General features: G+C 46.3%; 2 protein-coding genes across 2 annotated transcripts; one reads left to right on the plus strand and one right to left on the minus strand.

Moving 5' to 3' along the window:
* Positions 1 to 1,574: 1,574 nt before the first annotated feature.
* LOC120697103 (tryptophan decarboxylase 1-like) lies at positions 1,575 to 3,482 on the minus strand. Its single transcript, XM_039980236.1, has one exon. It carries the CDS (start codon positions 3,277 to 3,279, stop codon positions 1,720 to 1,722), a length of 1,560 nt encoding a protein of 519 aa, XP_039836170.1. The 5' UTR covers positions 3,280 to 3,482; the 3' UTR covers positions 1,575 to 1,719.
* A 3,689-nt stretch (positions 3,483 to 7,171) lies between these two features.
* On the plus strand, positions 7,172 to 11,199 carry LOC120700530 (clumping factor A-like). Its single transcript, XM_039984788.1, has 2 exons — positions 7,172 to 7,240; positions 10,756 to 11,199. The coding sequence occupies exons 1-2, from the start codon at positions 7,172 to 7,174 to the stop codon at positions 11,197 to 11,199; spliced, it is 513 nt and encodes a 170-aa protein (XP_039840722.1).
* Positions 11,200 to 11,540: the final 341 nt, after the last annotated feature.

The following is an 11,540-nucleotide window of genomic DNA, read 5'->3' on the forward strand; positions in this document are numbered from 1 at the left end:
GTATGGGTTGAAGAGCACTAGAAAAATGACATCCGTAGAGGCTCTTGCTATGTTTTTATGGATTGTTGGGTCACCACAGTCAGTTAGACAGGGTGACAACAGTTTTGAGAGATCTATGGAGATAGTAAGCAGGACATTCAACATAGTTTTGACATGCCTCCTTAGGTTAGCACATGACATAATTGTACCCAAAGACCCAACATTTTCAGAAGTGCACCCAAATTAGAAAATCCAGCGTTCTGGCCACACTTCAACGACTGCATAGGTGCTATAGATGGGACACATGTGAAGCTTGTGATGCCTAAGAGTAAGAGGATTCCATACTTGAACAGGCACAATGAAACCAGTCAGAATGTGCTTGCTGTTTGTGATTTCGACATGAGATTTACTTTTGTGTTGTCGGGATGGCCTGGTTCAGCACATGACATGAGAGTATTCAAAGATGCTGTGACTACTTATGCTCACAAATTTCCACATCCACCATCAGGTTTGTTACTTGAACTGTTCCGCAATTACTTTTATCTAATTGCACATAAGAGTATTCATTATATGACTGTCTTTCATAATATGTAGGGAAGTATTATGTGGTTGATGCGGGATATCCAAACCGAACGGCTACCTTTCACCATATAGATGTACAAGGTACCATATCGAGCAATGGCATGACGCCCCACCGCCGGAAGGTATGAAAGAAACTTTCAACCATGCACATGCCAAAGTTAGAAATGTGATAGAGCGGTCTTTTGGAGTGTTGAAGATGAAATTTAGAATGTTGTTAAACATGCCAAGCTTTCCATAGGACAAGCAAGCTAGAATTATTGTTGCTTGTATGGCTCTTCATAATTTCATTCTAGAGAGCAGAATTGTAGATAGGGAATTTCATGCCTATGATGCGGATGAAAATTATATGCCAATGCCTAGTTCTTCTGCATCCGGATGGCCAGAAGATGAACCTCTTGTTGAAGATACAAACATGAATGAGTTCCGTGATGAGTTAGCTCATGCTTTGTTTTATGGAGTGTAGTTTTTTTTTTGCCATAATTGAGGACTTGTATGTTTAAGTGAGACATCTCATTTGTATGGACAAATTAATTTTATCATATTTTCCTTACTTTTTTTTGCTATAATTGAGGACTTGTATGTTTAAGTGAGACATCTCATTTGTATGGACAAATTAATTTTATCATATTTTCCTTGCTTCATTTGTGGAGATATTTATTTGTGACACTTGTGAGTGGCAGGAGGACACACAAGAGCTGGCCACACCAGATCCAGCCAAATGATTGGAAAAGTGTCTTTAATCTAACTCTAACCCTTGCATCCAAACACCACTTGGGTTAGAAATAGAATTAGTTGAGAGTTAGTCTAGAGCTAGAAACTAACTCTAACTCTAACTTCTAACCAAGTATCCAAACAGGCCTATATAAATTTAGTCAGATTTAAACTACTTTGACTTAGGATGAAACAAAAATGTCTTACATTTTAGGATGGATGGAGTATTGATCAATATGTAATGTAAATGAGTAATAAACATATGTATGCATGCTTAATTTGCGTGGAAAACAGGGAGGAAATAATTGAACACAACAGCCTAATAAAGGCTTTATTGGACTATACCCTTGCTTTCCTCACAACTTACAACAACGTACAATAATGGCAAAAAACACATCGAAACAGTACAAACAATTTAAGCAACTATCGATCATCAACACCAATCCCCTACATTATTAATTTCTCCGTTGCCTCCATCATCATCTCAGTGGTGGTCTTCTGGATGAGCTCCCATGCGCTCCGGACGTGCCTCTCCTCCTGCGTCGACGACCCTACCGCGAACCGCAACACGAACTTGCGGCCGATCACCGTGTGCGCCAGGTACGCCTTGCCGGTCTTGTTGAGGCGCTCCATGAGCTCGCGGTTAGCCTCCTCGGCCTCGTCCTCCGCCATGGCGCCGCCGTGGGGCTTGATCCTGAAACAGACAAGCGCGAAGTTCCTCGGCACGACGACCTCGAACCGGTCGTCGGCGCGCACCAGGCCCTCTAACATCTTGGCCATGGCGACGTCGCTGCGGATGTGCTCCTGCAGCTTGGCGGCGCCGTAGGTGCGCATGACCATCCAGAGCTTGAGGCCGCGGAAGCGCCGGCCGGTGCCCACCTGCATGTCCTTGAGGTCGGTGACGATGCCCGAGTCGCTGACGTCGTTCTTGAGGTACTCGGGCGTCGTCTCCAGCGAGCCGGTGAGCCGCAGGGAGTCGCGCACCCAGAGGCAGGTGCAGTCCAGGCACGTCATCAGCCACTTGTGCGGGCTCATGCTGATGGAGTCCACGCGCTCCACGCCGTCGATGTGGTGCCGGAACTCGGGGCAAATGCACGCGCTGCCGGCGTAGGCGGCATCGATGTGGACCCAGGCCTTGAACCCGGCGGCAACGTCGGCGACGGCGCCCACCGGGTCCACGGCGTTGGAGGACGTGGTGCCGACCGTGCAGCAGACGTAGGCCGGCACGAGGCCGGCGGCGGCGTCGGCCTCCATGGCCTCCAGCAGCCTCTCCGGCTCGAGCGCGAAGTCCTTCTCCTCGCGGGTGGGGATGGAGCGGACGTTGGCGGGGTCGAACCCGGCGAGGCGGCACGCCTTGAAGAAGGTGGAGTGGGTCTGGTCGGCGGCGTACACGGTGAGCCGCGTGATCCCGGCCATGCCGTCGGACCCGATCCGGCGCAGCGCCGCGTCCCGGGCCGCGACGAGGGTGACCAGCATGGCCTCGCTGGTGGTCCCGAGGATGACCCCGCCGCCGGTGCCTCGGCCGGCGGCGCCCGTGCGGTTCATGAAGCTCGGGGGCAGGCGCAGGAGCTGCGCGAGCCAGTCGAGCGCGAGCACCTCCATCTCGGTGGCCGCCGGCGACGCCTGCCACGTGAAGCCGACGCTGTTGATCGCGGAGGCGATGAGCTCCCCGGCGATGCCGGCGGCGCTGTTGGTGGACGGGAAGAAGGCGAAGAAGTTGGGGCTGGCCCAGTGCGTCATCCCGGGCACGACGGCCTCGCGGAGCTCCTTCATGGTGACGTTGAAGGGGGCGGAGCAGGTGGGCGGGGCCGGCTGGAGCAGGCGGCGCAGGTAGCCGGGCTCGACGCTGGGGAGCACGGGCAGGGACTCGACGGACTTGTAGTAGTCGCAGATGAAGTCGACGGACGTGTGGAGGTAGGAGCGGACGTCGTCGGCGTTGAGAGGCTGGAAGCTGCTATCGGCATCGCCGGTACAGAAGGTGGCAGGGTTGGTGTCAAGGCTGCTCATGTCGATCAATCGAGCTAGTTAGTGGATCGTTACTAGCTAGCTACTACTTCTCGATCGATCGAAAAAGATAGCAGCAAGCTCGATCTAGCAGCTAGAAGGAGCTTGAGATCGATCGGTCGTTCAACGATACTGCGAGAAGGATCGGAGATCGACGACACAACGTGACAGCTAGCAATATCTCATCAAATGGTGAGACTTGGAAGCCGGACGTTGTGTGCCGTGATCCGTTAAGGTAAGAGGGTTTATATAGGCTAGGTACGGATCTGAGAAGAGGAGAGGGGAGGTGGGGAGCGGCGTGGACGGCCGCGCGATGGACGCGCCATCCGAGCTGGTGACCGGCGGTGAGCACGCATGCATACATGTGGAAGACGAATAGCCACGCCGAAGCACAATGAACAGAGTGGATATGGCTGGATCAATGCAACAGCAGGGAGAATATAATGGAGAGAACAACAGAGAATTCAGCACAGTAATTAAAGCCGATGGAACTGCTAGCAAGCTTTTTAGCGTTATTTTCCGATCCTTCTATAATGTCCAGGACATAGATCAACATGCAAATGTGTTCTGCTACCCAGATTTCCTCATCTCCTTTTTGGAGAGGGGTTCTTTGGGTACAAAACAGCACAGGTGGGGATTAGGTGGAAAATAGGTGATGGCAAGTCTGTGAGATTTTGGAAAGATTAGTGGTTTGACAATTTTAGTCTAGCCACACAATTTTGGGATCTCTATAGCATTGCCGACCAAAAAAATGTTAGTGTGGCTGATGTGTCTGGGATGGTAAAGACCTAAAACTCTCCTTTAGGAGAGGTGTTAGTGAAAGACAAATGCAAGAGTGGTTGAATTTAGTTGACGTAGCTGAATATATTTCCTATACCGAGGATTGTGATGCCATTATTTGGGCTTTTGATTCTAGCAATAAGTTCACTGTTTAAGCCATGTATAAAACAGTGATCTTTAGAGGCATTCAGCCTGTCTACACTCCTGTGGTGTGGAACTTGAATACCCCCCCCCCCCCCCCCCCCCCCCAGAATTCACATTTTTCTTTGCCTATTGAGCAACAACAAAACTCTTACTAGAACTAACTTGGCTAAAAGAATTTATTCTTTGATTGTTGTGTGGCTACCTTAATGCGGAAGCACTTGTCTGATATTTTTTTAATATCTAGAGATTGGTGTAGATTTTGAAATCTGTTGCCCGCTAGGTAAGTAACAAGAAAAACAACATGGTTAACGTGTGTGGAGCTGCTTTACTTTGGAGCATTCGGAACTAAGAAACGATCTATGTTTTCATGGGAAGAGTTGGAGGAACGAGAAAGTACTATACTGAACAAGCTGGTGCGGACGTTGGAGTCTTGGCTACCGCTTTGCGGGGAGGAAAGTGCGGAGAAGCTGAACTGGGCGATTGGAAGAATGAAGACCAAAAGCCAGCAACCTATACAGCTGACCGGAAGCTCTCCGGAGAGGATGACTTCTATACGATCACCATTGGCTCAGCAGTCATCAGAGTTAGGATCATCAAGACCGGCCTTTACCCACACTTCTGACAGTGGAGAGGCACTAGAGTCTGACCTTGTGGGTGTTTTACCTGTTACAGTGATGTTCAGCGGGCGCGCTTAGAATACGTATATGTGAAACTCGGAGCTTGAACCTGTGAATGTCGTCCTTTGTTTCTTTGAAATAAAGTGGGGGGCCCTTTTCTCTAAAATGAAACAGGTCAACATGCATGTCCTCCCGGATTCAGAGCAGCATGTATATATGACTCCTTGATCCATCCGGGCATCCATTGCTCATCGAACCTATTTTTCTTTTCAATAAGCCCATATTTTGATAGAGGGAATTATATATGATCAAATCCATAGGTCATGAAAAAAAAATGCATGAAGCGGTCCCTTCATGAAAATGCTTATATACTTCCTCATAAATGCTTCTTAGCTAAAAAAAAAGGTGACAAGAACTACTGGAAAATATAGGTGTTTACTGCCAGATAAAAAACAGCTTATATGGTATCCTAGGTACCGAATAACTAACTATTCAGTACCCGAGCAAACCTAGTACTGCTGTATCCCCTCGACCCACCCGAGGTCAGATGTTCCTTGTGCGAAGCTCATTAATTACAGTCTTTATGTAACAGTGCGTGATTGTGCTAATTAAGAGCTACTATTGGATAGTGTATTCATTCTGACCCTCTATCTAAAACTTAATTTCTACGGTTATTGGAGCATCTCCTTCGGTTCCTCAAATTTGGCGCCTATCTTCTTCATCATAACGTCAGTGTTTACCTTGATCCACGCCCACCTTCCTATCTTCAACGGACACATTTACGATTAGAGTAAATCTGAGTATCCATGTGTGTGCCGCAGTTGGGACCATTGAGAACTGGCTTCTAGCAACAGGCTGCTATGCCCACTTGCAGGCTTCTAGTTCTAGCAGGCTGCTATGGCCCATTTTATTAAGTGTTCTGGATTGATGGACAAACCCAACGATGATGGGGGTTGCCAATTCATCAGGCCCTCTCCAAGGGATACACACACTGACACACAGTTCCAACTACTCCTCCCTGTTGCATCAAAAAAAATACATTCCTCGTTACATGGGCTGACCAATGACACGACTGCGTGAGCGACGACGTTCTGTATCACCTAGCATGTGCAGGGAATCTGCTTGAAAAATTAAAGGCTCCTTGCATGCAACTAATCCGATGAAAAGTTTTGATGTCTCAAGCCAAAGACTACTCGTACGCTAGCTCCATACTTGTGTACGTTATTGTGTGTTACAACCTAGTACTACTCATAACACCCTGGATTATAGTTTTCATTTGAAGTTTAGCAGCCTTATTAGGATCCAAACGCAATTACCACGTTTTAGAATATATAGCATAGGCATTATTTCGTGGTCTGCGTACGCATATGTATCAACACATCAAAAATGGATATAGTTCCATGCATGTCTGACAATAATTATTTAGTCTCATAATTGCAAAACGTTAGTTGTATCAGGTGCCGACTATATATATAATTAACATAAGTGATCTATTCCATTTGCATATATAGTTTATATCACGCATGCATGTAGTGCTCCATTTGCCAACATGGAACCGATTAGTTGAATCATGCAATATATATAGTCGATCTCATGCAGCTCTAGCTAGCTAGCTGACTCTTAGCCGTGCTTGAGCTGTCACGTTAGCCTCTTAGAGTATACTACAGTGACAGCTGGGGTATCATAATCCTCTAACGTGAGCCTCTCTAACTTTGGGGCACTGACGTGAGGATCCAGACCCACGCATCAGTGACCAACATGTTAGAGAAGCCTTGTCCAACATAATGTGTTGTGTGGCACCGTGCACGTATGCCTTATGCTCATTAAGAATCACCATCAAGTTGTTGAGAACAATGCAATTGTCACTACTGGAAAACATGCCTTCAGCACCGGTTGAAGAAGCCCTCGGGTACCGGTTTTCCAACCGGCACCCGCAAACCGAGACCATTGGCTCGGGTCTAGGATACCGGGTATCCCAGCCGGTGCCTTTGGCACCCATAGGTACCGGTTGGAAAAATTGCAAAAATTCCCCTCCCTTCCCCTCACTTGGCTGTCATGAACAATGAGTTCACAACAGCTTGGAGGGGGGCTATTTATAGGCACGGGCCAAAGGCATCGGTTGGTGCCAATGACCCGGTGCCAAATCTAGCGCATCGGCACCGGGTCATATTACCAACCGGTGCCTTAATACAGAGCGCAGGCCGGCACCGGGTCGTGGCATCACCCGGTGCCTTTACCTGCACAATAGGCACAGGGTGATGCCACGAACCGGTGCCTTTGACGCCGTGGTCATTTGGTACCAGTTGGAGGCGCCACTCGGTGCCTATGCTCCAGTATTGGCACCGGGTCGTGCCATGACCCGGTACCAAATTCCCTCCCTTGCGCCCAGTACAGGCCAAAGGTACCAGCTGCTGTTGCAGCCGGTAATGATGGCATCAGTACTGGCTGCAACAGCAGTTGGTACCTTTGGTCTGGATTTTTGGCCCGTTTTCCAGTAGTGTGTCCTTCCAGTGTGTCTTCGCTATGTTTACGACCTTATTAATCATAATGTCCATGCATGATGCCCCGGTTGACTTCAGAGGTGTGGGGTTACATAGGATCAGAAAAGTAACACGTATAAGGCATATACTACTCTGTCCCAACAAAGATAATGTTAGAGAAGCCTTGTCCAACATATTGTGTTGTGTGGCATAAATGCCATATGCTCATTAAGAATCACCATCAAGTTGTTGAGAGTGCAATCATCAAGTGTGTCTTCGCTATGTTTACGGCCCTTATTAATCATAATGTACATGCATGATGCCCCAGTTGACTTCAGAGAGGTGTGGGGTTACATAGGATCAGAAAAGTACCTCGTATAAGGCATATACTATTCTGTCCCAACAAAGATAATGTTAGAGAAGCGTTGTCCAACATATTGTGTTGTGTGGCATGAATGCCATATGCTCATTAAGAATCACCATCAAGTTGTTGAGAGTGCAATCATCAATCCAGTGTGTCTTGGCTATGTTTACGGCCCTTATTAATCATAATGTACATGCATGATGCCCCAGTTGACTTCAGAGAGGTGTGGGGTTACATAGGATCGGAAGAGTACCTCATGAGGCATATACTGCTCTATCCCAACAAAGAATGCAATTCTAGGTACGCACCTGGACGCGTTATATTGTCCAGATACATAGCCAGTATTGCATTCTTTGCTGTGATGGAGAGAGTACACAGCTGGGGCAGCTTATTACATACGTGCTTAGATTCTGCATGCATGCATGGAACCCTAAGAAAGAGGAGTGATCTGCTATATTGACCAATAATTGCACAACTTGTACACTCATAACATGCAGTTGATTTACATGAGAGAAGCACAACCACATGCAACTTATATATAAGTAATGCGTGCACCACAAAGTTCACACTACCCACCAGAGCAGCCGGCCGGGGGGAACCAATAGAATATAGTCCCAAGCTAGCTCACCACAAGCCAAAAAAAAAAAACACGCAACAATTTCACCACAAGTCAAACTAATTTCTTATGTCCCACACTCTTTGACCTGTCAGGATCGTATAGTTATAGCCCATCAAGAAATACACACTCATAGATCCAATCTATATCGACTCATCCATGTGTCACCCGAAAAATGCGGAAGTATTCTTTAGGACATAGAACGATGTAGTAAACAATTATTATAGAAAATGTGAATGGCATCCTATTAAGATGATCTGATTATTATGAAATCATATCATGATGTGAAAGTGCAATGCTCATGCATCTTCTTCATATGCCAATATTCTTAATTTAAACAAGACAAAATGTAAGGTCCAGTTCCACATAAGAATCAAGGAATGTAGCAGTCTCTGCATGGCTGCATGCGACAGCAGTATGATTTGCTGGGATGCAATTGAACTGAGGCTGCTAGCTAAGCGTAAATGTTTGCTGGCCCATGTGCCTTCATGTGGCAGTTTCTCATTTTTCCCCGGATCTAGTCTCCAATTAACCTACAGAAGTAAAAAAAAAACATTTCAAAACTTTTGGGACTCAAGGGTTTCTACCTAATTAATTTCTTCACTCCAAAGGAACAGAGCAGATATGTCAAGCATCAGTACCAAGTAAAAAAATTGCTAACATAAATGTAATTATATGATGAACAGATCAGTTGAAATCAAGAAAGACATCATCAAAATATACAAAATCAATGTTTGATATTCGACTAGAATCAAACGGCTTAATGTTTTAGAAAAAATAGATGAGGAACTTGCCCTCTCCCTCCCTCTATCTTGACACTTCTTTCGTCAGTTGAGGATGGTTCACACTCTGAACGTAGTTGGTTGGGTTCTTTATAGTGAAACCTACCTAGCTATCTCGACAAACGCGGGCGAAACACGGGCGGTCATGTTCTCCCTCAAAAGATTAATGAGCTGACAAATTGGAACGACAAGTTGGGGTGAATTCCAAACCTTCCATGAGTCAACAAAAACCAAGTTGTGAGAACCAAGTACACTACTACCGGTCACTAATTAATTGGTCATTAATGATGGGTCTAGCCCGACCAGTCACTTATGTAAGTCGTCAGGCCACGGCCCATTAATGACACATGATCTGTGCGTGCTCTCGTCAGTGATGGGCTATAATCTTTATCTTATTATTTGGCCAACAAATGAAGCCTCCACATTCGCTCTCAAAGCATAGAAATTCTCACATTAATCATAGAAAAATAAAAAAATAAAAATTACCCATCACTGCCATTACGATAAAAATTAGTCTAAAATACCCCTATGCCTAATTAAAAATCACCCACCAATGCCATTATGAAAAATTAAATATAAAATATCATTTAGCTATGTATCAGTTACAAATATATACTATTAATAAAAACTAAAGCTAACAACAATCAATCAAAATAAAATAAAAATAAGAATAATTATCTGCATAATATTATTAAAGCTCAACAAATCAAATTGCTATTATAGGTAGATCATAGTTGAATTATTTTAATCAACAATAAGACATAATTTACGATAATGAACAGAATGATGTATGGTAAAAAAATAGTATAGCCTTTAAGTAAGGATACAACGACATGCAAATTTTAAAATTTTCAATACTAGCCGCGCAAATGCGCGGGCTAAACGCCTAGTTAAGCCTATAACATCATCCATCACTATTTTAAGGTGTATTTGGTCTCAGAGATCACATATCTGTCTGACTCATACCCGTCCCTTGGTATTCGTGATTGGTGTATCTGTCGATGCATACAAATACCCACCCATATAAGGATACAATATGCCCCATTAAAGGACTTGAACGTAGTAAAGGTACTCTGATACTTCAAGGATTTAAAAAAAACACAGTGTTTTTTCTTCTTTTTTTTCCATGTATGTAGGAGGCTAGCTGAGAGACAGGGACAGAGAACATACCGAGGGAGAAGCAGAGACAGAGAACACGATGATGAGACAAAGAACCTGCATGGGAGGAGAGAGTCGAGGAAAGAAGTCAGAAGTTGAAGGGTATGTACGGCCGTAGACTAATTGTGAGTTAAGTAACGTCTCAACTCTCATGGAAGGGAACTAAACTAGTGAAACGATAAATAGCATGGGAGCGATAACGAGTTTTTGAGTGGCACATACGCTGACACTTTTGCCTCGACCTGAAAAGATACGACAAGATAACATGACTCATCAGCTATCAGTAGCGCCAATCTCCATCGCACCCACGGCCAATAAACGGCCTCCACCAGACAAACACACTGTGTTACCATCACGACGCTCTTTTCTTGAGGGAATCCCACGGAAACGGAGCACCTCACCTACCACTATCAGTCGATCTCACCGGAGGTTCGCAACAGATATGGCCCGCAACGCCGCCGCCGTCCTCCTCCTAGCTGTGTCCATCTACGCCGCCGCCGGCGCCACAGTGGGTCCGCTGACGACGGCCGTGCTGCAGGAGACTGACGGCGCCGGCGCGGAGGAAACAAGCAGCCTGCTGCCGGTGCACCGCGACAGTCACGAGGAAGAGGAAGAGGAGGAGGGCATCGAGGCTGGGAGGCCTCGGGGCGCTACGGCCGGCGACGCGGCAAGCTTGGCCTCCGCCGCTGACGAGGAAGGCAAGGAGGCTGGATCCGACTGGCACAAGCCAAAGAAGCTGGACGACGACGTCAAGAACGATTCCGATTCAGACTCTGATGAAGATTCAGGTTCCGACTCTGAGTCGGGTTCAGACTCTGATTCCGACTCAGACTCTGACTCCGATTCAGACTCTGATTCTGACGACGAGGAGGAGGACCACAACTCCAAGCAAGGAGGCAAGAAGCATCCGGCTCCCAGGAGGAAGAGAGCTCCCGGAGCTCAGCACGATGACGACCTGCCTGGAATAGTGATCAAGGTGTGAGCTTTTCGTGCTTCTGCAAAGATGGATCATTATCCCATCATGAACAATTAAGCAGGTCGATAAGTAGATTCCAAGCTTAGAACTTTACTACTACGAGGAGTAAGATGTAATCCTAATAATGCGCGGTTGTACACTTAATAGTTGAACCATAAATATTATATGAGCAGAATCTACCGTGTGTTCTGTTGCAAACATGCCGACTCAGCATCCTCAGCAAATATATGTGTGCTCAGGCTGCTCTGTTTCTAAACTGCCATGGCAATCTGCATGTGCTGGTCCTAGATATTCAGATAGAAAGAATTCAACTTTTGCAGCATCTGAGCACACAGGGAATAGTTAGT

Source organism: Panicum virgatum, chromosome 3K (genome assembly GCF_016808335.1).
Source record: "Panicum virgatum strain AP13 chromosome 3K, P.virgatum_v5, whole genome shotgun sequence".
Lineage (NCBI taxonomy): Eukaryota > Viridiplantae > Streptophyta > Magnoliopsida > Poales > Poaceae > Panicum > Panicum virgatum.

Coding starts and splice junctions, on each gene's coding strand:
- LOC120700530 (XM_039984788.1), top strand. CDS start 7,172: ATGACCCGGTACCAAATTCCCTCCCTTGCGCCCAGTACAGGCCAAAGG. Junction 7,241..10,755: donor ACCAGCTGCTGTTGCAGCCG/GTAATGATGGCA, acceptor GCCGTGCTGCAG/GAGACTGACGGCGCCGGCGC.
- LOC120697103 (XM_039980236.1), bottom strand. CDS start 3,279: ATGAGCAGCCTTGACACCAACCCTGCCACCTTCTGTACCGGCGATGCC.